General features: G+C 43.7%; 1 protein-coding gene across 4 annotated transcripts; it reads left to right on the forward strand.

The window, feature by feature from the left end:
* Positions 1–35: 35 nt before the first annotated feature.
* Positions 36–27,018, forward strand: MCM3AP (minichromosome maintenance complex component 3 associated protein). 4 transcript variants are annotated; one of them, XM_083841139.1, is made up of 29 exons: positions 36–661; positions 866–917; positions 999–1,222; positions 1,761–1,839; positions 3,731–3,878; positions 4,623–4,819; positions 5,978–6,117; positions 6,630–6,827; positions 7,016–7,284; positions 7,922–8,084; positions 8,636–8,796; positions 10,114–10,358; positions 11,133–11,323; positions 12,084–12,184; positions 14,344–14,475; positions 15,045–15,158; positions 15,649–15,801; positions 16,313–16,510; positions 16,802–16,870; positions 17,569–17,718; positions 18,114–18,267; positions 18,731–18,989; positions 19,377–19,474; positions 20,694–21,084; positions 21,248–21,499; positions 22,264–22,393; positions 23,343–23,549; positions 24,545–24,695; positions 25,209–27,018. In XM_083841139.1, the coding sequence occupies exons 1-29, from the start codon at positions 71–73 to the stop codon at positions 25,365–25,367; spliced, it is 5,376 nt and encodes a 1,791-aa protein (XP_083697265.1). In that variant the 5' UTR covers positions 36–70; the 3' UTR covers positions 25,368–27,018. The 4 variants fall into 4 exon arrangements, with proteins under 4 accessions (XP_083697265.1, XP_083697262.1, XP_083697263.1 ...); XM_083841136.1 differs by having other exon boundaries at positions 36–917; XM_083841137.1 differs by having other exon boundaries at positions 36–917; positions 17,587–17,718.

Below are 27,018 nucleotides of genomic sequence, written 5' to 3' on the forward strand. Positions count from 1 at the left end.
CCGGCCCTCCCCGGCCCGGCGGCGCCTGCGCGGCCCCGCCTCGCCGCGCGGAAGCCCGGCCGCGGCCGCCATGAGCGCGGGGCCCCCGTTCCGCGGCCCGCCCGCCTTCCAGCCGCCGCCGCTGCGCTTCGGGCAGGCCGCCGTGTTCGGGCAGGGGGGCGGCGGCGCTGCCGGCCTCGCCTTCGGCCCCGCGCCCGCCGCCTTCGGGCCGCCCTTCGGGCTGGGCCAGCCGCCGGCCTTCCCGGCGGCGGGGAGCAACGCGGGCTTCAGCTTCAAGCCGCCCACCAACCTGAGCAGCTTCCCGGCGCCGGGCGAGGCGGCGGCGGCGGGCGGCGGCGGCGGAGCCTTCGCGGCGCCCGAGTTCCGCTTCAAGGCTCCCGACAGCGCCGCCGCCGCCTTCAAGCCGCTGGCGGGCGCCGAGGCCGAGAAGGGCCCGGCCGCCCCCGCCGCCTTCACCTTCTCGCCGCCCTTCGGCTTCGCCCCCGAGGCGGCGGGCCCCGAGCCGGCGGCGGGCGGCGGCTTCTCCTTCTCTCGCCCCGCCGCCGCCGCCGCTCTCGGCCGCCCCGAGGAGAAGGGCCCGCGGCCGCTCTTCGGCGCGGCGGAGGAGGCGGGCGACGCGGCGCCCAAGGGGCTGAAGCGGAAGGAGGAGCGGGAGCGCTCCCCGCGCCGGGCGGCGGTGGCGGCGGCGGGGGGCGGCGGGCGGGCGGCGGCGGCGCCGCCGGAGAAGCGAGCGGTGCTGCTGAGCCGCCCCCGCGGCGGGGCCCTGTTCGGCCGCACGCTGCAGGAGGTGCTGCGCAGCCAGGGCCGCGGCCACCGCGACCGCGGAGACGCCGCCGAGGCCGAGCGGGGCCCCGCCGAGGAGCCGCCGCCGCCGCCTCCGGTTGCGGTGGCGGAGGGCCGGGAGCCGCCTCGGGCAGGTAAGGGCACGGGTGGCCGGTGGCCGCCGCCGCCTTCCCGAGGGCTGCCTGCCCGACGTGTGGCACCCGCTGTCTTTCCAGACGCCCCTCCTGTCACTGCCGGGCGCAGGGTGCGGGGCAGCGAGAGCACGGACAGCCTGGGAGGCCTGTCGCCGGGCGAGCTCACGGCCATCCAGTGCAAAAACGTCCCCGACTACCTCAACGACAGGACGGTGCTGGAGAAGCACTTCGGCCAGTTTGTGAAGGTCCGCCGGGTCATGACCAGGCGGAATAAGAAAATGGCCATTCTGCACTTCTTTGATCATGTGAGTACTGGGAGCTGCCAGTGCAAGAACAGGTGGAAAATGAAGTGCTGGGGTCTGGTGTAAAGGGCACCCCTGTTTTATAAGGCTACACACCCTTCATTTGGAAGTTAACACCGAGGATGCGTTGTACCGCGGGTATCACGCACAGGGCTAAAACGCACACCGAGTGGATCTTCCCTGTTTACAAGTTGTATTCCCATGCCGCACAAGCCTAAAGTTACGCTGCTGGGTCCTTGCTTGGTCTTGGCAGCACCAAGGGCACAGTGGTCTTTGCAGAGTGACCCGCTCTTTGGAAATGCTGCCCTTGTGTTGGCATCCTCAGTCTCACGTGCTCTACACTTTTTCTTACTAAAGCACTCAACTCTTTTTGTGGAAGTCTGCCTGGTCCTGCTAGTTGCTCGTAGGTCTTGGGCAACAGGTTAAAATGCGGCACCCAGACTTTTGTGGGAGTTCATAAATGCTTTTTTTCTGGCAGAAGTTGCACTGCAGATTTTGGTGGTGTCTTGCTAATAGGCTTTCATACTCTGTCTTCTTCCAGGCCTCTGCTGCCCTTGCCAAAAAAAAGGCAAAAGAGTTGCACAAAGACATAGTAACGTTCTGGCAAAAGAAGAAAACAAGTAAGTCTTTTGTTTCTAGATATGATAATTGGATGATACGTAGTAAATAGTGGCATCTGCTCTGTTATTTTCTAATGTACTGAGGACTCTACCAAGATGATCTCCAGAGTTGGAATGCTAGAGGTCCAAAAGTATAACAGTTTTCTCTGGCTCCTAGCAAACTGTTGGGTGCCCAGAGCTTCTGTGAGTGTTGCAAGTTGTTAGAGAAGCATAAAAATAGTTGACCTGTGTTTTATTTGACATCCTGGCTAGTTCTGTTTCTGGCAATGGCAATTAGTGCATACGTAGGGGAGAGAGCGAGAACAGTTTAAAGCATGTATTTGCTTCCAGAATAACTTCTCGACCTTTGGACAGCTGAGATAGCCCTCTCCTACCTCCCACCATTCCTGGGAGCCAATCTTAGCCCTCACAGTTTTTCTCATATGAAGTTACTGAGTTGCTTTATGAGCGGCATGAATTTCCAGCATCTGTAGTACTGTCCTCTAGTACTGAGGAAGCTTGAAGTAAGCAATTTAAGTCATAGTCGGAAATTGCACTGTTTCTTTCCTGAATTCCTGTTGGCTCAGATCAAGCAAAATATTTTAGACAAAACGCTGGATCTGGATGCTTGAAACCATGTGAAAGAGTTGAAGACGCTTGTGTGTAATTTTGCAAAACAAATTTAGAAATCATTCATGTAACCACACGGGAGGAATATAGTGATGTTAACATTGTCCTTGCGCTCCTATGTAGAAGTAGGGTGTTTTTCAGGGATGTAAGAAAGCACAGTTTCTAATGCCTCTCTGCCCAGAGCATGGACTGAGATGTGGGCTTCCAGCTTTCAGAAAAGCGTCCTGAGAACTGAGTTACCAAGTACTCAGGATTGAGTGTCTGTCTTGCTGGGACTGCTTTTCTGCATATAAACAACTGTATATTGCTTAAACCACAAAGAATGAACAGTGTGCATGGCTGGCTTACAGAGAACTGAGTTGTAAATGGGAAATGTGATTCCAGTCCCTGCTTGTGAATAGGGCAAAATGACATGTGAATGTTGGCTATTTGCCCCCCTAGGTGAATGTTTGAATTGCTAGACACTTCCCTTTCTTTAATTTTGTGAACACTGCGTGTGTAGTTCTGACGTTGTGCCCTGGGGATACGTTTCAGCTGTCAGCAAGTGAATGGTTTGCCACAGCTTTGACCAACCCAGAAACTTGCCTTTGTAGAAAATGAACAGCTGTAGAGCTGTCTGGGAATAAACGTCTGGAACCAGCATATAGGGATGCCTTTGTCATGTTATTCTGGGATTAGAAAGTCTATAGAAATGTAAATGGAAATATTCTGAAATAACTAGTCTGAGAAACTTTAAGAAATCCAAATGGCTGAAAATTTCTTCGTGGGAGAGGATGTTCTCTGTTTCTGCAAGGTATAGACTAAATGCTTGGGAAGCCGTGCCAACCTTAGTCTTAGCTTGGATATGTGAAAATAATTATTAAAATGCTTCAGGAGCACTGAAAACGCTCTGACAACTGTGGTTTATGTTGATGAAATGGATTGAATACCTAGTAAAGAGCTGTGACTTGTGGATTATATCCCAAATCTAAAAGAATTCAAATTCAGACTATGAGCAGACTTCATTTACTGATGATCTACTGGGTAACTACAGTTACTGCTGAGCAGTGTTTTATTTAAGAATGCTTTTTCTTTATAGAACACTGAAGCTGACTAGCAAGTGGTAGACTTGGTACAGCTTCTAGTGCAAGTTTCTTGTAAGCATTGTGTGCCTGCATGAAGCTGTGACTAAAAATATTATCAGAAAACAAAACCAGCTATTGACCACAACCAAGAAGGGGAAAAAAACTGTTGCTACAATTATTTTCCAAGTACCTGCCTTCATGTTTACATGTTACTTCAGGCCCTGCAAAAAGAGAATTTTCATCCAAGGAGAAGAAAGGAGGTGAAGATGAAGGAAGGCAAAGCAGTGAAGAGCAAAACTACCAGCATTCCCCACTTAGGAAGCCTTTAATAAGATCCTCTGCCAGTGCTGTCATGCCTGGTAAAAGGTATGTCTCTTCTGCTTCTTCAGGCCTTTTACTTCTTCTGTCTGCCTATTTCGTTTGAGTACTTTGTTACAACATGAGTAACAGCTGCAACAGCAAGGCATAAGGAAATAGAGAAACAGTGCAGAGCCCAAGTAGGACCAAGCAGCGATGACCGTGTTGAGTGGTCTCGATTAAATTGGTTTCTGAGGTGAACAGTTTTGTTTGTGGACAAATGTTTTTGTGTAATGAGTCGCCTTTTTGTAATAGCTGGTGAGTTTAGGTCATTATCTTTTTGCAGTTCAAAAGAACAGGCTTTTTACAGGAGGTCTTTGCTTTGTGTGAGGTGCTGATTCTGCAGTTCTGTGATTTTTCTGTGGTACTTCAATGGTGTGTCTAGTTGGACAGTGGTCATTTGGTATGCATTGTCATACAACTATAAAATTAATAATGTGCTGTAAAAGAATGACTGTTCCTTGAATAGAAATACGTTTATATCTAGGCCCTGTAAAATCTTTTAATGATCCCTGTTGCTATAGAAGGCGTTCCTTTTTTTTCACAGCAAACAGCAGGCTAATTCCTAGCTTGAAATGCCAACTGCTGGGCCTTAGAGTGATGGGTATAGATGCATACTCTGTTTACTTGATACATTGTCCTGTGTAAATACTAAAATACTATTCTAAACAGAGATGTCAGTGCCTTGAAGAGTGTACTGATAAGGTCAGGGCATGTATAGTGTAATATTGATTTAAAAAATCGTATTTTTAGCTCTCCAGCTAAGAAGCCTGGTCTTCGAAAGGCGCTGCAGTTTGAAGCAGATCTGTTTGATTCTAGTGCTGAAGGGCAGAACTCAGAGGCCATGGGAACTTCATTATCATCTCTCAGTAACCTGATTGGGTTAGTAGCTGAGACATCTGAAGAAAGATACCGTCTTCTGGACCAAAGGGACAAAATAATGCGACAAGGTATTGTTATTAATTACAAAAGTTCATGAGTTTAACATCAGCTTCTCTGCTGGGAAGAAATGAGTGCTTGATGTCTGCAAAGCTGTTGTAATGGTATGGTAATAGCTTTGAAATGAGGCTAGGTAACATGGAACAGTCTGTAAAGATAGTCTTCTATTTTAATGGGTTGTTGTTCTACAAGAAATTTATGTATACAACAGAAATCTGTTTCTTATTGCACACGTGTATTTCTTATGGACAGCGAATAGCAGACTGTTCGTCTTTGAAGGAATTTTTGAGTACTTTGGGGTCTATTTTGAGTCCTGGCAAAACGATCCCTATTAATAATGGGAGGAAAATCAACAGGGACAAGGGTCAGCTAAGCCACCCTATGTAACTGCATCATTGTGTGAGACTGGCTTTCTAAATGCAGGCCTTGGTTTCCTTGGCCCTAGGGGAGGCCATGTAGGGCGATGTGCACCACTGCAGGTTCTTCAGAGAAAGCTAACCAAAGTCTAACAGTGTTTCTCTGAAAGCAAACGATTAAAAAACGGAAATTCAAGAAATCTCCTCTTGCTTCATAGTTCTGGCTTGTAAACCCTTTCATCCTATTCTCGTTGTTTCAAAGCTGATCCTATTTTTTTTTTATTTACGGTGTTATTTTTAACATCAACAAACACATTGCTCTGTCACTTGACATGGAATTGTGAAATTGATGGTGTTAGTTTAGGATACAAACAAGTTAGGCTCTTGGGATACAAACAAGTTAGGCTCTCGGGATACAAAACGTCAGGTATCAGGTTTAGAGTCTGTTTTCAACAAAAACTCTCCATACCTGGATGGGACAGTATAAGAAGCTTTACCAGATGAACAGTGCAGCCCTGGGACCAGACCCAGAATGGGGGAAAACCATCCTTGTGTATTTCCAGCCATGCCAGGATCCTGCTCCCAGGGGAGTCTGGTTGGGAGCCTCCAGAGATCCCTTCATACCAGCTTTTCAGTGAACCCTTGCCTTGGCAGCCTGCTTCTTGATGTCCATCCATTGGCGACAGTGTATGGACCTCAGCTTAGGCAGATGCTGTGCTTTGGGGTGTGTTAGCACATTAAGAAAATAGCTTGTCATGAAATCTAAAAGAGAGATGCTCAGTGTTACAATTTGAGTTTGTGACTTTTTTTTAGCTCGAATAAAAAGGACTGATCTTGGCAAAGCAAAAACTGTCATTGGCACTTGTCCCGACATGTGTCCTGAAAAGGAGCGTTACATGAGGGAGACGAGAAACCAGCTCAGTACCTTTGAGTTGCTTTTGGGATCTGACAAGGTATGAATCCTCTGTAAGCAAGAGTTTGCTTTTCTCAGCACATCTGTTCATTTGCTCCTTATATAAAGCTGTCGGTGTTATTTAGTTGATTACAGGGTTAATTCTGGTGGGGAATTTTGTAGACTCTCTCACTAACCTGTCTTCCAATTGCCCATTGTAAAAAAGGGATGGTGGATGTTGGTTATTGCAGTACTTAAATAACATTTTCTATTTCATTCCAGAAAAGCATTTAGATCTGTAGTTGTGGTTAGCAGCGTACAAGTTCTGAAGGTGTTGAGTTAGGGACTGCCAAGTCAGCTCCTGTCGTAAAATAAAATTTACTTGCTATCATAGCAGAACCTACGTGGGTTGTTAGTGTGAACAATGGAAAAACACCTTTAACAGTCTGCTCCTTGCTAAAGTAAAGGCATGAATGTGATGAAATTTTACACTCCTGATTTTTTAAAAAAAATTTTTATTTTTTATTTAAAAAAGGCTTCTTGGTTTTCATTTCTTTTCTCTGCCTCTTGCAGGTAGATCATGCAGCAGCAATCAAGGAATATAGCAGGTCTTCAGCAGACCAGGAGGAACCTTTGCCCCATGAATTGAGACCCTCTGAAGTGTTGAGCATGACAATGGACTATTTAGTGACAAACATTATGGACCAAGGGGAAGGAAATTACCGAGAATGGTATGACTTTGTTTGGAACAGAACTCGAGGAATAAGAAAGGTAAGCAGTAGTAGATGGAGATGTTTGATGATAGAAAGTAAATGATCACATGATACTGTAAAAAGTGAAGCAAAAAGCAATAGTAATTGACTCAAAGCACAGAGTTTTCCAAAGGTAGGACAGGATGACTATGCTTTGTAGCTTTAGCTTAAAGTGCACATAAATGCTTTGTTTATTGTTCTGATTAGGATATAACCCAGCAGCATCTCTGTAACCCACTGATGGTATCTCTGATTGAGAAATGTGCTCGTTTTCACATCCATTGTGCTCACCACTTGTGTGAAGAGCCTATGTCTTCCTTTGATGCCAAAATCAACAACGAGAATATGACAAAATGCCTGCAGAGCTTGAAGGAGATGTATCAGGACCTGGCTAACAAGGGAATTTACTGCAAGAGTGAAGCGGAATTCAGAGGTTATAATGTTTTGCTGAATCTCAACAAGGGTGATATTCTCAGGTGGGAATGATGGATATCACTTAGTTTCTCTCTTGTCTCTGGGAAGAAATTAGATTAGAATTAAGTCCCAACAAATTGTGATAGAAGTAAAGACCTTAGTTGCAATTGCTTTTGCCAAAGAAAGACTATGGTGTACTGTAGTAATGTTGCTTTAATTTGTAATATGTCATTAAAATGTGTCTTTTCTTAAGAAGAAACTTCTGTTTTTTAAATACCTCACCAGAATTTCTGCACAGCAAGTGTAAAAATTAAATATTTTTCTCAATCAAGGAGATCCTTCTTTCTTACTAGAGGGGTATACAATCTTCACTGCTTTATATCTTGTAGAATCAAGTAAAAAAAATCTTATGGACAGTGTTGTACTTTGCTTTTCTGGTCAGCCTCCTAATTGCCTTCTTCCGTAGAAGCTGGAATGATGTACCTAAATCATAGCATGATGATTATGCAAGTGTCTTTAGAAGATATATGATGAGCTAAACTTGCTGCAGCATTTACTCACAGACATTGATTTTGGTCTTGTCACTTGAAAGTTGCATGTCTCACTTGAAGTTCCTGATGGTAATTCCATTTTGTTATAGGTTGCTATCCAGTTGTTTGTATTGATTCAAAAGGTTTTTATCTGTCTTTATCTCCACAGGGAAGTGCAGCAGTTTCATCCAGAGGTTAGAAACTCTCCTGAAGTTAGATTTGCAGTTCAAGCTTTTGCTGCGTTAAACAGCAACAATTTTGTGAGGTTTTTCAAGTTAGTGCAGGCAGCTTCTTATCTGAATGCCTGTCTCTTACATTGTTATTTCAACCAGGTAAGAAAAAGAAGATGGATATTTTAAAAAAGCTTTAACCTATAAAAGAGTTTTTCAGGAGGAAATCATTTTAGAGAGCAAATACCTCAGTAAATATTTAACATTAAAAATAGTCTTACTCTTGAATCTTAAGTATTTCTAAAAAATCAAGTTTTCTACTAGGTTATAAAAGGCAAATGCTAAAGACAAGTGCTCTTAGTATTTTTTTTTTTCCATGACTGTGTATAAATATATATTTTCCTGAAAATAATTTGGGGAGCAAAGAAGTGGGCCTGAGACTTTTTTTAAACAAAATATCAACCTGTGCTTTCAGAAGCCCTTGCAAGCTTTTCTCTTGCACAGGAGTTACAAAGGGATATGCTCAAAATGACCAGTGTTGAAGAGGGGTGGAAACTGGAAAGAAAGTGCACAGCACTTAAAGCTAAATCTAAACAGTTACTTATGTGTCTGTTTGATGACAAAGCGCTGCTTTCTTGTAAAAATTATTTCCGTTTTTAGAGTGCACTTAGCAGTTTATGTGACTCTTGCTTTTATCCCCGTCACCCCCGCAGATTCGTAAAGATGCTCTCAAATCTCTCAATATTGCCTACACTGTAAGCACCCAAAGAAGTACTGTGTTTCCATTGGATCACCTGGTCCGCATGCTGCTCTTCAAAGATTGTGAAGAAGCAACTCATTTTATAAGTTACTATGGCCTGAGTGTATCTGATGGGTAAGTATAAAGAAAAGAGCATCAGTCTGAAGATGCCTACTGGGGTTAGACCAATGTCAAGCAAAGCGTTAAGTGGATGGGCCACCCCTGAAGTTTGCAATGAGAAAAAGAGGGCGAAAACAACAGGCAAAGGTTAGAGGCTGAGCTCTACTTAAGTAAAACACTGGAATAGTGATCAGCACAAACTTCAATAGTCTCTTCTATATGTATTGATATAATTATGAAAAATTCTTTAATTTTTTTCTCCCTCAAGAAATAGGATTCGTATCCCTGTAAGTACTATGGTTTTCCTACTATAGCTTTTTTTTTTTTTCAGGCCTGTGCATCGTTTTTTTTTTTTTTAATAAGGTGATGAGGGGTTTCAAGGACACACAATTCCTTCAGGCTTCTTGAAGGTGATGGAAAAATGAGACATTGATTACAAAGGAAAATAAAGGAAAAAGGCATAATGATCTTGCTCTCCATTGAGCTCCAGAGACTTCTTCCCTAGAAAAGGGATAACCCAACTGAAGGAAATTTAGTTATTTAGGTTCTTATCTTGCAATAGAATTGTAGTAAGTTGCAGCTTTGTAGGAAGTGAGAATACAGTTCAGCTTCTCAAGAAACTGGTATTATGGTGATTCATATAGGGTAGGGTGAAGCTGAATGGTGCAAACCAGTTTTTAGAAACAAAAGGAGTGTGAAAGAAGAATGAGTGAAGGCTGAGTGACAGTGTGTTTAAAAAAAAAAAAACAACAGTGAAAGTTCAGGAGGATGCCGGAGGCTGGCAGTTAGCAAGCAAGAATGTGCTGTGGAAATAGGTGCGTTGTAAGGTGCGCTTACACAGTCTTGCAGTCTCAGGAGGCTTGAGAAGGTGAAAACAAATTGCATGACAGTTAGTACTCTATTTCCTGTTAATACTCGGTTTGGAAATAATGAACTGGTAAAACTAGAGGTACCGAGGTTGGAAGAGGACTGCGTCTTTTATAATTACTTCTGTAGCTAGACCTGACATCTGTCGCCTGGGATGTAGCTGATGAAAAATGTATGCAGATAGCTTGTATCCACCATGTACATTAAAAGGTTAATAACCCAAACAGCTGACAAGGGTGCCCAGGAACATCAGCCCTACTTGTCCTCTCTCCTGGCCGAATAGCCATAAGAACAGTGCTCTTGCCTTCCTTGCTGTGTCTCCAGACAAAAATTGAGGTCCATGCTACACGGGACAATCCTGAATGCCTTGTTCTTGTCTCGCTTTGACATACAAAGCTGTATGGTTGAAAATACTTTGGTTATTGGAACTTTGAATATGTACTCCTGCTTCTTATTTTTCCGCAGTGCTTATGTAGAGCTGAATCGCTCAGCTTTTTTGGAGCCTGATGGATTACCCAAGCCCCGTAAATCACTGTTTGTCAGCCAGAAGCTAACTGTCTCGGTTGGGGAAGTTGTAAATGGCGGACCATTACCATCAGTGCCTCACCACGTGCCTGTGTCTAGCTTTAATGGACAGAGCAAATATACTGGTGGAAGCACCTCTGTGGATCAAGCTAGTAGTAGCCAGAAGTCCAGTGTAGAAGCAACAGGTAAGACCAAATGTGCATTTTTAGGTACTGCTCAAGAACATGCTGCTGTGTCTGTTTTGTGAGTAGTTTTGTTGTTCAAAGCCGAAGTTGTTCTTTGCTCATCTGGCTTGAAATTGCATGGGAATTTGGGTGTAATGAAAGAATGTTTTGATTTAAATGTACTTACATGTGTGTAAAAATTAAAAAAAAAAAACAAAAACAAAAACAAAACCTTAATGATTAATAAATACAGAAAATGCTCCGATGGAAATAAGCTTAATTTTACCAGTGTAGGTGAAATAACTACGTATTTGGCTATTTCAAGTAGCCGACTTCCCCTTTCAGCTTCCAGATTTTATATGCTGTTTGTTCCTCCTGTGCATGCAATTGTCTTCCCTTTCAAGGTGTCTGGGTTTATGCTTTGTCTGTGCTGAAAATACAGATATTTTTTGTTTATTCAAGAAGTATGTGCGTAGGTGCTAGGCATACTTGTCTTAAAACAAGTTGTTTTGTTATTGGAAATGTATATGCTTGATATTGGAGGTAATGTGCAGTATTTATGAATATTTTTATAAAATATTTTTATAAAATATTCATACCTAGAAATTGGCTTCTACAATATAATTATGTATCTTCAAGGCAGCAGGCTTCCGTTGTGGGCTTGTTTTATGACCTGATGAGATTTGTCAGACAACCTAGCTTGAAATACAACAAGCAGCAAAGAATAGTTGAGCTTCTGTTTGTATCTGAATGGGTTTCCATTTTTATTTTTCTCTGCTAACTCACCTGCTAAAGAAGGAAGAGTGGAAAGCAAAGGTGTGGATTTAGATGTTACAGCAGTAAGAGCCCAGCCTCAAGCTCATCTTCTACCTTCACTGTTACCTCGTCCTCTTGTGCCAATGCTACCTCCTGTGCAGGCAATTTCCCAGTCTGCTGGACAACCTGAGCCTCTTTCTTCAAAGCCTCAGCCTGTATACACAGACACAGTAAGGAAATCAAAAATCATAATGGAGTATTTGAGAAAAATCTGTAAAATATAATGAAAAGCAGCTGAGATTGATAGGTTATTTTAGTTGTCCAGAATCTTCACATCATGTAGAGGCCAAAAGGGACTCTGCCTGGTTCAGTGTGGTGGGTACTTTAAGATCTTTCCTTGAACTATTCTGAAAAGAAGTATTGTGTGATTTCAGATGCAAGCTTGAAACTGTACCCCATGTGTTTTTGGTGTTCCCCTTTTTTCTCCCTCATACAAGTTAGGATATGTACTAATGCTGAACCTGTTCTGGAGTGTTGCACTGCTTTGTGGAGTAGAGCTGCTGTATTCTACCCAGATGTGGCTACCTTTCAGTAAAGACTAGAACTGGTCATCTGAAATTGTCAGCTAGTACTTGTAGAGCAGTGGCAACTCTAAAAGAAACTAAAGTACAAAAATAAGAATTATTCTCAAAATTCACTTATCCTAACTATTTCCTAAATTGCTTTGTCTATATATAATGCAGAAAGTTGCTTCTGTCTCTGGGGTGTTACTGTATGGTTCTTAAACTGGTTCTTAAACTTAACCTAGAATTTCCAGGCTGTTGTACTTGATTAACTTAGTTTAGTCTGTAAGTAGAAATACAAGTCATGCAGTTGCCAGTTATAGTCACTTAAACAAGGCTGGAAGACCTTCCCCCATTCATGCATGCACACCAGCTGTCCTGAGCACAGCTCCAGCTTGCTTCAATTGCTTCTTCTGCTGTGTTGTAGGACATCGCTGAGGTGGTGGACGGGCTTGTGCATGATGTTCTCAAAGGAGAGTGCAGAGAAGTTGGCAGAGCAGGAGCCGATTACGTGACTGCAGCGATCTGGTAAAGAACATTTATTGCTGGTACTCCCAGAGCTTGTCGTCAAAGTTTACAGTTTACCTTAGCAGCACCATGTGTGGAGATCATAAAACTGAGCAAGGCCAGGTCTACAGTGGAGACAGTCTTTTTGGTAAACTTAAGGGAAAAACAGACCTTTCTTCAGATGTCTGCCACCTCTCTCCTACACACTAGTTTAGCCTGATGAAAGGCTAACTGTAAACGTCTCTGTAAACCTCTTTTATGACTCTAACATCACTGCAGCAGCAAATGTGTTGTGGGAGAGGAGGTGCCTGAATGAGAATAAGAGCAGTAAGTCCAGAGCTGGCTGCTTCTCTGCTTAAAATAACGCTTCTTCTCCAAGGCAGTTGTTAGACTCCTGGATGTGCTGGTGGGAGGGAGCATCTCTATGTCTCTGGTGCAGCCTCCTGCTCCTGGTGGTTGGTTACCCACACTAGATTAGGCTTTAGCAAAGTTACTCACAATTTTAGCAATAAGTACCAGCATTTAGACAATAAGATGTAGGGTGGTGTTTCCTGATAATAGACGGGCAAACTGTTCCAGTCCTTAGAGAGGCACTGCGACTTTAAATCCAAGAGCTGCAACTGGAATTTCCTATTTAGTCGTCTACTCTGCAAGAACCCAGATGCACTGATGTACAATGACGAATCCTACAAAAAACTGACTTCGGTCTCTCCTTATGTCCAAGGAAAGGCAGCACAAAGGGTGTGGGTGTGGGTGTTAGTGCCCTGAATTGTCACAGGTGGAGCTGCTGCTCTGAGAACTTAGTGCTGTTGGCCATCACTGTCCCCAGAAAGCTGCACTCGTGCACCTGCCCTTCACTGTGGTGGGATGCGCAGCTGCAGTCTGTCCAAAAGACATTTGGGTGTTTGCCCTTCTTGCAATTTTATTTAGAGGGAGACAAATGCCCGATCGCTTACATGTGTACACACGCTGTTCTGTCTGTGCTGCTCAGGCCCAGCAGGGGTGGTTAGCTCCCTTTGACCCCTGATTCACTAGGCTGATGTGAGAATTAGCTTTGTTAATCCAGAACTGAGTTGCCAAAATGGAATTTGGCTTAAAAAGTATGATTTGCTGGAGGTTTCTTGGCAAGGCCTAGTACAAGTTCACTGCTTTTACCCATCTAAGTAAACTTGTGTGCTTCTGTTCTTGGCTAGAAATAATAATAATAATAAAAAAAATATCTGAAATGAGGTGAGCTAAGCATGGTAGAGGCTGTGAGCAAGGAATAAACTGGCTGCTAGACTCTGGTATGGCTTATTTTCTTTGGATTTTAGGTTATTTATTTAGGGAAAAGAAATATGAAAATGAATAAGATTTAATCTTTTTTTTTCTGTTGATTATTCCTAGTAATGTTAAATTAAAATCAGCGTCCTTGTGTGGATTTTAGATCTTCTCCTAAAGTGAGAAATCTAGATCTTAACGGAACGTGAGGTCTGCACATGGCAAGTGTTTTTGCTAGCCAAGGGTAGATACTGAATTTACAGATGTTCCTGTCTGGCTGGGATGGAACTAATTCTTTTCACAGCAGCCCATATAGTGCTGTGTTTTGGGTTTGTGACGAAAACAGCATTGATAAAGCACCAGAGTTTTGGCTGCTGCTGAGCAGTGCTTGCGCAGCACCAAGGCTGTCTGTGTGCTACTGATCCAAGGATCAGGCTGGGCTGGGGGTGGGCAGGAGCCTCGGAGGGGACAGAGCCAGGACAGCCAACTGGAGGTGACCAGAGAGTTAGTCCCTACTGCCTAGCATCATGCTCAGCAATAAAACTGGGGTAGAGGAAGGAGAAGGTGGGTTGTTTTATTTTTTTTTTTCTTCCAAGGTGGTGGTTGTTTGGAGGGTAGCTGGGTACTGAGCCTGTGGGAGGCTATGAGTGTGCTCGAGTGTGTTTTCTTTTCTTTTTTCCCCTTCCTCATTAAGCTGTCTTTATCCACCAGTTTTCTTGGTGGTGTTCTTTTCCTCCTGTGTCCTGCTGTGGGGAGGGGAATGAGCGATGGTGAAGCAGGCACTTGGCCGTAGGCTGAGGTCTGCCCACCACAGCAGAGCAAGGGCGTGCTTGAGAAAGCACAGGTGTGTGGTGCCTTCTCCATGAGGCTCCCACTTGTGACTTCCTGGCATTGAAAAGAGAATTGCTGTTTCCACACAGTACCTCGGAGGCCACTGTGGAGGAGCTGGTGGCTGAAGTGATGGAGGAAGTTCTCCGACAAGTGGTTGGAAGCACACTCAGCGCAGAAAGGGAGCGTGTTAAGGAGGAAAGGCGCAGAGTGGAGGAAGAGAGGTGAGCTGCCGCTTTTGCTGTGGGGCAAGGTGGGCTGTATCCATTCTTAGGCTCTGTGAGGACAGCAGGTGCCAACCTGAGGCCTCGTGCCATGTGCCCAGGCCCTGTGTCTTTATCAGCTGTCAATACCACTCAGTTTGTCTTATGTTGAACTGCCCTGGGATCACTTAGGCTGTCCCTTCTCTGTTCTGAGGTAATCTGCTAGTTAGTGTTTGTTAGCCTCACAGAGCCACTGTTAAAATCATGGGTTGGAATGTTTAGGAATTTTTATTCACCCTGAGCTTCCAGAGAGGGAGAATTGCATTCTGGCCCTGCTGTACACAGTGAGTATGCTACTGAGGTTGCTACTTGTCTGTGGCTTATTAGGTAAGAAAGAAAGAACCCAAATCTTACCTGTATTAATGAGACTTGGCTCCACGCAAGCCAGTTTTTAATTTTTAGAGAGAGAAACCAGCTAGGGGGAGCTCAATTTTAGGTGAGTTAACTGTGGGTCTGCATGTAGTGCTTCTGTAGCAAAGGGGCAGGCTTGCTAGTTGCTACTTGTGTAAATCTCTTCTCTGTCCTTCTAGGCAAAGGCAGGAAAGAGAACAGTTAATAAAGCAGTTGAGTCAGTTGGTGGGTATGGAGTTAATGGAAGAAGTAATAAACGAGACTGTCCAAGAAGCTTCAGCCAATGAGTTAAAGTAAGTACGACATCCCATATGCTATACTTTGCTGTAGGTACTTTCTAAAGGGTAAGAATATAAGGGAGTGCTGAGCTCCTTGCTTGGCCTTCTCCGAGCTCATCTTCCATAAACTGCTTTAAAGAGAGGGGAAGTGTACTTGACCATGCAGCGTATTGCCAGTTTGCCATTTCAGTAGCAGTCCTCCCAGGTGGAGGTGATAGAGGCTTTCTCTTGGACAAGGCTGCCCTGTATGCTTACTCTTATTCTGCCTCCCTTACAGCTCAGCTGCAGACCTTTCTTTGGAAGTCTGTGATCAGTGTGAAATCTTGAATGACTTCTGATTTAGTTACAGGCCTTATTTAGAAGGGCCATAGAGTACAAGCAAAATCCCTCCTCTTTGCTAGTTGTACTGGTGGTTTCCCTTGTTTGTGCCGCAGCTAGTTGTTTTAGTACTTGCTCTGGCATTCACCTCACTAGAGGTCTCGATTTTTGTTTCATTTTGAATTAGATGTGCCTTAGAAAGAGACCGGCAAGCCCGTATTGCCCGGTGTTCAGAAGAAGTCTGTGGTCATGTCATGGACCACTTCCTGGAGGATGAGATTTTCCAGATTGCAAAGGAAACCCTGCAGGAGCTCCAGTGTTTCTGCAAATATTTGCGAAGGTGAGTGGCCATCCTCTGATACAACTGTTTTATTCAGGAGTGCTGGCAGGGAGTGGTTAATAGGGTTTAAACTGCACCTGTCTGGCTATGTTCTTTTTGAGATAGTTTTTGATGTCTGGTTGGCTTCGGTAGAAGGGTAGGCTTACGTTTTTGTTACCAGCCTGTAATGTTGCTCAGCCTCATGTAGGGAGTGGAACATGTCTCATCAGAGTCAGGTAATAAGCTTCATAGGAGATTTCAGCTTCATTCTAGCTAGAAATAAGGCTGACGCTTTGGATGCTGAACATATATGGTGAACAGGTCTCATCCAGTGCCCGAGCTGTGAGTTTGCAGCTGTGTGTGCAACAGCCTGAGCCTGCTGTACTACCCACAAGCACCACCTCACCTTCTCCCCTTGACAGACCGTGACTTGTGAGGTGTTTCTGAGAGTCTGATCCAGTTTGAAGAGCAAAGATGAAAACCGTGAGGGACTGCAGTTCATTAATGGGACCTTATTTATTCTTTCCTGAAGGTGGAGGGAGGCAGTGGCAGCTCGAACAAAGCTGAAACGTCAAATGAGGGCATTTCCAGCTGCTCCCTGTTGCACAGATCCAAAAAATAAACTGAAAGCTCTGTCCCCCAGTGCTGAGTGGCCTATAGCCATGGAGAACTTGTGCAAGAGACTTGTAAACCTGGGGAATGGAGGAAAGCTGGGAATCTCTTGCACGAGGTAAGGATACTTATGAGAGCAGGTGGCAGTCTGATTTTCAGAAAGTAAGTTCTCTTCTTCCATTGTGAAAGCTAATGTTTTTGCAATACAACTTGTTTTTAAATACCTTCCCCAAAAGACCCATTCTGCACAAATGCCATGAAAGACTGAAAACCCGAAGAAATCATTCTCCTATTAACTGCAACTTTCTAAAGCATCTGCAGTAATTCTCAGGTCTTAGTGTTCTGTATAAAGCATTATCTTTAGCTATAGTTACCCAAAAAATCACAACAAAGGATCTTTTGTTTCCAGGCTGAATTGGCTGAGAAAAAAGACGGTGCATGAAATTAGAGTTGGTCACTTCCACCAGCAATTGTTAAGGTATGTTAGTGTTTGGTCCTTGTTTTCTTTTTAAGAAAACTGTAAGAGAAATGCCAGAGATCTTGAAGGTGTCATCTCAGAGTGGCAGATCATACTCAAATAGCCACTTGCGGCCTTGCTTCTGTAAGTATTTTCTAGGTAAGGGAACTGGATGGTCAATCCCTGGAAGCGTTGGCTGTCTGATCCTAATGTCGTGGGTGTAACTTGGAGGATCTGATGTATTTTATTTTGCCCCCAGGTGGGATGGGAGGGGTATAGGGAGAGATGATTATATAAGCGGTTATCAGTCTGGGTTGTGGCACAAAGGGATTGATCTAGGTTTTAAATCTGCAGCGGGAGACTTGGTTTTCATGGCTTGTCATGCACTCTCTTGCCCTGTGTGTTCATTGGAGGTGGGTATTTAAGCACTGTGGAGGTGAAGTGATAAGTGAATTGTCCCACAGTCCCCAAAGTAAGGCTCAGTTAACAGACTTGGCAGCTGCAATTCCTGAAGGAGAGCTGGGGAAGGAAGGAATCTGGGGTGTGGTGAAATATATGGGCAACAAAGCTAAAGGATGAAACCCAACTTCAGACCTTTTTGAATTAGAGAGTAACCAGTTGCAGTATTGTAAGTTGTTCGAGGCAAGAAGAACATTCTCCAGGAGGGGGATGCAGATCTAGGGGGTCTTTTTTTCTTCCTTTTTTTTTTTTTTAACCAGCTTCTGTCTCTCTCTAAGTAATTTATCTTGGACTCCCCTGGATCTCACCTCATTAATCATTGAGCATATACCATTTCAACAAGAACGGATATTTTGGAAAGTGCTGTTGGTTTTGCCAAATGATGAATATGCAGAGGATGATCTCAACAGGTAAGCAGAAGAGGTTGTTTTCTGAGTCCCTTTCTCAAGCGTGGCAGTGGAATGGAAGAATAGTAGTATGCAGCCCTCGATGTATGCTTTTACTCTACTGTATCAAACCTTTGTATTTTTTTTTTTCTCCAGAGCACTTGAAAGATACAGGTAGAATTTTGGCAGTGGTCTGTATTGTCTTCTGCTGTTGTTCATTGAATAGCATTTGCTCATATTGAAAACAGAAAACCTTTAGCTAGGTAATATTATGGAGAATTTAAGGACATCTGATAGACGCTTAGCGATATCCAGGCATTATGACGGTTGTAATGGATTCTGGTATCTGAGATGTGTTGTTGCTAAATACTTTAAAATGCCATTTAAAAAACAAACAAAACCACTTTCTTGTTTACTAGAGTATTGGTGGATTGGCTTAAGACCAAATTTATTGGGGACAAAAGCTGGAAGAAAAACGCTTCATGTGCAGAAGGTAGAATTCAAACACTGACATTATTTAATTCTCCTGGCATGCAAGGGAGCAGAAGCATTAAAGTCAGTGTGTGTGTTAAGGTAAGTAAGAGCAATTTTGTGATACCTGACAGGCTGTAAAAGGGGGTGTGCTCTTTTCCAGTGGATGTTGTGTGGGGGTTTCTCACGCTGTGTCCTGTCAGATAGAGAGAGATAATACTGGGAGGGGTAGGGTTGTTGAAAAGGTCTGGAGAAAAGTGTGTACTTTTCCTTGTTTCCAATCAATCAAGTAATAACTGCCTAAATACAGTTTAGTAGTAGAACCTCAATCCTCTCAATTTCCAATGCCAAATCAGGTACATAAGGTGCTGAAGTACACTTCTGTGTTCACATGCATCTATTGAAGACATCTCTTTCTTACAATTCATTGTCTGAAGATTTGTAGAACTACTGGTAATGAAGATCAAAGTTGAATGCTAATAATAGTGAACTGCAGTTTTCAGTAAATTTCAGAAAATTGCTTTGTTTAGCTACTTTACTGTTGTCATCTTTGTTGCTTGTATAGGTGGTACATGGTGTGCTCTCTGACTCTGAGCTTGATGCCGCAAACGTGCAAAAAGACTTACTTGGAACCAGTGGACTCATTCTTCTCCTGCCCCCTAGAGTAAGGAGTGAAGATGTTGCAGAAGAAGATGTTTATTGGCTTTCAGCTTTGCTGCAGTTGAAACAGTTGCTTCAGGTCAAACCTTTCCACCCAATAGTTCCTTTGGTGGTTGTAGTCCCCATTGAGGAAGAGGAGGCCATAGAGAAAGAAGTTGAAGAAGGTACATAATTGTTTTTTTAAGACATAGAAATAATGTGAATGTTTATGCATGCCCAAAGTAAAACTTTTGCGGCTAGTGCAGTCTCAAATACAGAGCCTAGCAAACAGAGAGATGGTGAAGTACAAGGCATTTTCAAAGCTTTGGTAGAAATCCAAAGACTTTAACAGTTGATCATTACGGAAAGTGATGAACTCTTCTTTGGCTTCCAATTGTTCTTTGCACACAGTATTTGATCTTGAGGGTCTAGGGGAAGGATGGAGAGGGAAAACATGCTGGGAATGTATACAGCGTGTGCAACTGGGTCAGAGTAGAAGATAAATATTTTGTTCTTTCTCTGTGTACGTGTGATGTTTTTTTTTTGTTCTTTTTTGTTTCTTTATTTTTAAGGTTTAATGCTGCAGGACTTGATTTCAGCCCAGCTTATTTCAGACTACATCATTGTTGAGTTACCAAGTTCTATCAATGACTTACAAGGCACGAAAAGGGTAAGAACAGTGGATTGGAACATGAAAACATACTCAATTGGTTTATCGTTAACCTTAATTACTAATGCCTTGGAAGGAATGATTGTTACATCCTCAGTAGCTTAAATTGCAACAGTCTTATGTACTGTGTTATTTTTTTTCCTGTTAAAGTTAAGGACTGTGCTCCTTTAACTGACTAGAGATTGGTATTTGCTGAAGATTGGCATTGACAGAAGATGTTTCTTGTGTCTAATACTGAAACTGTACTGAGTCCAAAATACGTGGTTTACATAAATCCATTCTTGTCTGCCCTGCATTTGACTATAAGGTAGGGCTACAGCTGCTGCATAACAGAAGAGTGCTAGTGGCGTGCAAGCCTTTTTTATCTTGAAACTCCTACTCCTAAAATACAAAGGATGCCGTGTAGCAATTTTGGCTGCTGTGAAGTCACCCAGTATTACCCTATTTTCAGTGGATGGGAATGAGGGATGCCTAATGTGAGGAAGGATTGTACATTGCTCTTTCTGACAGCCATCAACGTTTCCTTGTCCTTCAGTTTGCTATGTGCTTGTGAATAGTGGCCTGGAGACAAATCAAAAATCCATGATGCAAAATGAAAATATTTTACACTTCTAAGTATCATGTGTGAGAGACATAGCAGGATGGGTTGGAGAGGAGAGTGAGGTTAATGTTCAGGAACAGCTGAGCTGTGTCAGACTGACATGACAGCAGCGCCAGCCACTGTATTCCTTGATCACAGTGGCTGAGGAAGGTCCATAGGGAAAGAAAATGCAAGGAACAAGGCAAGCACAGAGTGGTGCTCCCCTGCAAACCCTTGCAGCTGGCATCTCTGTGGACTGCTAGGATCACGCATGGCTTCTCTGGGTTTAGTCCCTGTGAGATAATTTTTGTTAATCTGCCAAATCTTTTCTTGACCCCAGATAAATTTTTGACATCCCCAGTGTTCTGGAGCAGAGAATTTCATGGCAAAACGGCACCTTACGTGAACTGCCTCTTCTTGTCTGCTTTTGAGGCCGCTGCCTGTGAATTTAATTTGAGACCACCTAGTTGGAGAACAATTACTGCAAATATGAGAATGTTGATAGATAATCTATTTGTATTTTGCTGCATAGAATCTTAAATTCTGTTACATCAAACACAAGGTTGTGGGATTGAATCCTTTAGTATCTTGACCACTGTGAAGTGGGGTTTCCAATCACTCGTGTTTTGTGTGTCGTAGATTGCTGCAGCTGTGGGCTGGTTGGTTTCCCAGTGCCCTAACTCCCTTAAGATCTGCAGTCAGACCCTTCAGGAGTACATTGAAGATGGGATTGATGGTGAATTTGGCAAGCGCTTCTACCTTGACTGGAAGGAGAGACGTTTAGCTGGCCTGCCATCTCAGGAACCCGGGGCCATCATAGAGCTGTACAACAGTGTGCTGCAGTTTCTTTCAGATGCAGCGTCCTCAGAGCATCTTTGTGACTTGTCTTGGCCTGTTACTGAGTTTTCAGAGCGTGGGGGTAACAAGCTGTTACCCCACCTGCAGTGGAACATGCCTGATCACCTAGCTTGGCTGAAAAAGGCTGTGCTGTCCTTCCAGATCCCCTACCTAGATCTGCCTCCATTAGGTGGTACGTACTTCACGTTGTGGCATCCTCTTTGCTGCAACATGCACGCATCATTTCTCTTAGATGTGTCTGCACTGTGTTGAGCTATCAACTTCTTATATGCGCGGTCTGGCTATGTCACAAATTCTCACAATCCACTTGTTTTTTGTTTATTCGTTTCCTGTAGCTCCTTGGCGTCCTGTTTGCCACATGATTTTTCAGTATGTATCTCAGATCGCTAATTCTTCACATACTCAACCGCTGATCCAGTCTCAAGTGGAGAATCTGCTGAGCAAAACGTATCAGAAGTGGAAAAACAAGACATTGGGGAGCTCTGATGGGCCTTCTGTTGATGAGATCCCTTGGGATGCTATCCTGGCAGTCTGCATTGATCATAAGCTGAGAGACTGGAAACCCCCAAAACTGCCTGTTGCACCAGGTATCATATGTCCTTCTACAGCAAGGATGACACTTCTTGCATAAGTGTTTAATAAGTTGGCACTGGTGCATTCATGCATAGGAGTGAGTGAGCATCAATGTAGCAGGGATGGAGCTCTGGTCTTGATCTCTTTTTCATGTTGCAGAATAACAATGTGCTTACTGCATGTCTTTCTGCAATTTAGTGTATACTTATTGTTGATGATGACTTGAGCTTGTGTTTAGCACACTTCTCTCCATGTGGAGAAATACAGTCAGTCTTTCAGTCTTCTCCCAGGGGAGCAGAGGGTATTTAGATTCAACCACAGACCAAGAATTGGTACTTGACAAGCCACATCAGCTCAGGTCATCTGAGATGGCAGACTGCCACTCTTAATGAACACTTCCATGAGTTAATGAAGTTTGTCTTTAATTCTGTTTACTTTCAATTTAAAAGTGTGTGGACTTTTTTCCATGCTTTGTTAGGCTTAATTATAGAGAGTCTCCTTTGAAATGGTTACTGAACTTGCTGAACACTGTGCTTAGATGCACTAGAATGTTTAAAATGAAGATAAAAGAACATTTTATGCTCTTCCTCAATAATGTGGTATATTGAGCAGTAAAATAGCTCAGGACAACCCTTTTTTTTATATGCTGAGTACAACAAAAAACTACTTGAAAGGGAACGCACTATTTTCCCTCATAATGGCTTTTTAATACTGAAGCTTTCCTTTTGAGGAGAAAATCTGTACTGATAATAAATGCTGGGTTTGTGTTTATTCACAGAAGCAGTAAGTGAAGATGGACAGATTCGGGTGTACTTCTTCAAGGAGCATTTACAGAACTTCACTATACCTTATGTGTGGGAACAAGCCAGACTGCGCACGCAGGAGGAGATCCGGCAGGGCCATGAGAGGTAAGATGGCTGCTGACTCTGCCCGAATAGCATTCAGCTGTCCACTAAACCACCAGAGCTGCTCGGTGAATTCTGAGGAGGTTGCTCAGGGCCTCTTGTCACAGTCATATACTGCTATTGTGATGTCACGAACCAGTATGTGACATTCTCTTAGAACGTGCTTTTGTACATCTCCTTGAACGGTATTTGTGCAGAAACCGGGTTATAAGTAGGTTTCGTTTCTTTAGGGTTTCTCAGCTCTCAAAGAAATGGGTTACTGGGAGGAGTGCTCAAAGTGCTATAAATGGAGAAGTTTTGCCAAAGTAAATACTACCTTGAATTAGATTTGTCCACTAGGTAGACAAAGCACGGAGTAAAAACAGTGTGAGGTGGGTGAAGACCTTGGGGGTTAGCATACCGTTTGCTTAATAGTGCCCACTTCTTTACATTGTTGCACCTTGGAGCTGTTAGATGAATTACCTGTGAGATGATCTCAGACTTACTCTTTGGCAATTGCATATTAATTTTGCAGCATTTTAAGTTCAAAAGAAGCCTTTGTGATCGACTCCAGGGCTGACATTAGGAAAGTCTCACTGCTAATGGAAAATGCAGGGTTGAAGGGGGAGGCTTCCTTAGAGCTATATGTCTATGTGGTATTAACGGATTTGAGAGCTCTCAGGAGTCTAGCTCAACTCTCTAGCCCTGTTCAGAGTAAAGCCAGTCTCTCTTCTGTCTCAGAAGCTCATCTGTTGCTCTTTTGTGTAGCAAATTTTGGATGGATACGTTTCTTTGAAGTAAATCTCAGTCAAATTTGCTCTTCTCAAGTCCCACTTGGTGGTGGTAGTTTGTTAGACTATGGTACGAGGGTCTATGTCTCTGCTTTTTACTCCCAGATATTTCTATGCTAGTAGGGGAAAAAAAACTCTTACCAATTTCTGTGTTTTTGTTTTTGTTCCCCTCCCTGTCTCAGGTCAGGGATAAAATCTACTGTCTCTTTTAAGAAACCCTGTAGCGTCTCCATGATGCCAGAACAAAATGACGCTGGCATGAGCATGCTCTTGAGTCAAGGAAGGAGCATTCCCAGTGCAGATGCACTCACAGACACAACCTTGGCCAAGGATCTTCTCCCAGAGCGTCTGTTAAGCCAGTTGCAACAGGAAAAAATGGAAAGCAGAAGGTGAGTTATCAGAGCAACAACCTTTTCCTTGCAGCCCTGCAGAAAGGGATCTGGGAGTTTTGGTTGACTGCAAGGTGAATATGAGTTAACAATGCAGCCTGGCAGCCAAAAGGGCCAACCATACCCTGGAGTGCACCAAGGACAGCATTGCTAGCCAGTTGAGGTGACTGTCCATCTCTATGCTGGCATGACCTCCTCTGAGTACTGTGTGCAGTTTTGGGCACCGTGGGATATAAAACTATTAGAGTGTCCAAGGGAGGGCTACAAAGATGGTGAAGGTTCTAGAGGGCAAGCCGCATGAGGAGTGGCTGAGGTCACTTGGCCTGTTGAGCCCAGAGCAGAGCAGGCTGAGGGGAGGCCTCATGGCGGCCTGCAGCTCCCTCATGAGGGGAGCGGAGGGGCAGGCGCTGAGCTCTGCTCTCTGGTGACTGTATTGGGTTTATGTACCAAGAATTTGGTAGCGGGAGGCTGCAGGGGTGGCCTCTGTGACAAGAATCTATTAGCTGTCCCACGTTAGGCAGAGATAATGGAAGAATTGAGGAATCATTGGAAACTCATCAGTCAAGCCACTAATGGTAGGGCAGTGTAGTGATGTATAGTGTTCAATAGTCTGTGTCCTGCAATGTCACCAATGTCTATGAAGTCCACTTTAGGAATGTCAGTTTTGCACCAGTAGCATTGAAGGTCACAAACCTAAAGAACTTAAGTTCTTGAGGTTGGCCCAAGGATTTATTTTCTTTGCACTCCATCAGTTGGGTGCCCTCAGTTTTCTTGGCTCCTTTCTGTACCACCACCTTCAACAGTGTTTTTTTTTGTTTGTTTGTTTGTGTTTTTTTTTTAATAGCAGTGGGGGATGTCAGTCAGTGTTGGAAATGACTGCTAACATCAGATCCTTCTTGCAGACACCTCTGAACCCCCAACACTTATTTTACCTACTGGTTACAAGAGCAAAGCCAGGTGACACTGTGACTGGTGCTCTTGATCTTTCTCTCCAGGTTTGAAGAACAGTTGCACCAATGTCTAACGAAGGACACAGAGCACCTTGGAGACTTTGTGGGTCTTCCACTGTACCTTCCCCAGTCCCTGGTCTCCACCACAGCTATCACTGGTCCGTTGATCAAGAGTTCCATGCCACCTGTTCAAGGGGTAAGAAAGAATGGTGCTGAAAACTTAACTGTAGCTGCAAAGAGTACTGTGCAGGCATCAAACCTGCTGTAATTGCAAACCATTAGTGGGAATAACCTTACCGTGCGGTGTTGGATACGCTTGGGAAATGAAGAATTGAGAAAATGTACCTTGAAAATAAGGAGGTATAACTTTGGTAATTCCAGGGAGGGGAATATTTTCTGTAGACCTGAAACACTGTTAACATGTGTAATGAACTCCTGTCTGCTGCTGGCAGCTGTAACAGTATAGTGCCACAAGTGATACTTAACTTAGAGAATCACTGTTGCGAGTCAGCTTCACCCAGTTAAAGGAAAGCTGGGTCTAGAAGTAGCAAAACATGCTATTTTTATCATACATCCTTTGGGAATTGGGGGGGGGGCTGACCTCTGTGGTTGTTCTCAAGTGGCAGAACAGTTAGTAAGCTGAGAAGTCCCTCGTTGGTTCTAGATAATGCAACTTCCTCAGTCTCATCTCTCTCTTCTTTCTGTCCAGGCTGGAAGTCAAGCAGGATGTGAGCTGTTGGAGGACAACCTAAGCCCCATACTGTCGGACAGACTGAAACACTTGCAAAGGCTCCTCAGAGCTAACAGGGAGGGTGAGGTTGCTTCTGAGCTCCACCTGTCTACTCTGATGGACATGGTGGATATCTGAGCAGAAATGAGATACGTGTGCAGACCAAGAGACTTGGTAAAGAAATCCAGGGCTGAGTGATTCAACAGAGGAACTCCTGCCTAACATTAGAGGAAAAAAACAAGTGTCCTGGGAGAAGAACACGGCAGGTGCGGGGCTTGGGCTGCTCCTGCATGGCTGCCTTGCACAGAAAGGATGTACAGGGGCATTCACTGTGTCCCTTTGGCTCACTACGGAGGTTTGACTGGTCTGGGATCTCTTCCTTTTAAGCATACTCATTTCACAGCTGTGGAGACAAGTCAAATGCTACTCATGGAAAGCCATAAACTGACACAGCGGTGTTTTTTTCCTTTCTACCAACTCTCATCAATTGTTGATCAGCCAGGAAAGAGACGATGAGTTGGTTGTCCATATTAGTTCTGTATCAGTTTGTGCAGAGTTGTGATGCTCTCCTTGTACCTAGCTTTTGTTCACTGCCTTGCCTTCATAACACAGTAAGAAGCTGAGCAATGCTGCTGTAGGACCAGGATTTTTTGTTTGTGATCAGATCTCAATTTCTATAGAAATGCAGATATGAGAATACTGTTGTGAGGATTTAGTAGAAAATAGTTTTGTGGGAAGCATGTAGTTATATTTAACCTCACCAGGAGAAAACAATAAAGTAGCAAGGACCCCTGAGAGCATCAGAGCAATCGGTCTCTACAGACACAGTCCCCAGGATGCTGTCCCAGCTCTGTGTTTACTTGATGCATAAGCTACCTTGCAGCAGCAGCACCTTGGTTTGAAGGTTTTTTTTTAGCTGCTTAGGAATATCAGTGATCATTCTGAAGTAGTTACAACACTTTTTGTTTTGTTTTACTTAACTGCTCTATGCAAATCCAGAAGGATATTTGTGCTGCTGGGCCCCAGTTTTATTATGTTGAATACGTATGGCATTAAAACCAAATCAATTGCTTATTCTACAGACTAATTGTCATGCTGGAATGCAACGCATTTTCTTCATTAAACAGCTATGGAAGAATGATTTTCCTATCTAGAAGAGCTCAGAATACCTTCATCGTCTAGTTTTTATATAGCTGTGGCTTTGAAAATTGAAGACCTTTTGGTTTTAGTTCAATATTGATTCCTAGTAAACTGTGAAGATGTACTTCATGGTTGCAGTACTCTAGTACAGTAATCTTTTTTTTAAATTACAACAGCAGCAGATTTTTCTCATTTCCACATTGTGAAATACAAATCCCTGCTGCTATCACTGTAAACACTGATTTATAACTGGACAGGCACGATCATTTGTCTGACTTGCTTCTAATTTCATTTGAAAATTCAGTCCAACTCTGTCAGCTACCTTCCAAAAATGTTCTATTTTTAAATAGTATTTGCTATTTCTCTTAAACGTAGTATTAAGGCACTCTTGTTACTCGAAGTTGAAATCAGAAAGTTAAAGCTGGAGCGGCCATGCTTTGAGGCGTTTGTTGGGCTGAGTTTTACTGACTTCTTCATGCAGCAGGGGTTTGTGAGATGAAGTTGCCCTGCCCTTCTCTGTGTCTGTTCCCCGTTTAACCAGAATTCACCTGTAAAAAGCTGGAAGCGGGGCGGAACCCGTTTCACACCACCTGCCTTCTTTCATCTAAATGTTCCTTTGTATCTAATAAAATGCTTTTTGTGGCTTGAA

The sequence above is a fragment of the Anser anser genome (genome assembly GCF_964211835.1).
Source record: "Anser anser genome assembly, chromosome: 6".
NCBI lineage: Eukaryota > Metazoa > Chordata > Aves > Anseriformes > Anatidae > Anser > Anser anser.

Bases quoted from the DNA above. Each gene is read 5' to 3' on its own strand.
- MCM3AP (XM_083841136.1), top strand. From the start codon at position 71: ATGAGCGCGGGGCCCCCGTTCCGCGGCCCGCCCGCCTTCCAGCCGCCG. The intron at 3,879-4,622 runs GTATGTCTCTTC...TCGTATTTTTAG, and splicing joins GCTGTCATGCCTGGTAAAAG to CTCTCCAGCTAAGAAGCCTG. The intron at 4,820-5,977 runs GTATTGTTATTA...ACTTTTTTTTAG, and splicing joins GGACAAAATAATGCGACAAG to CTCGAATAAAAAGGACTGAT.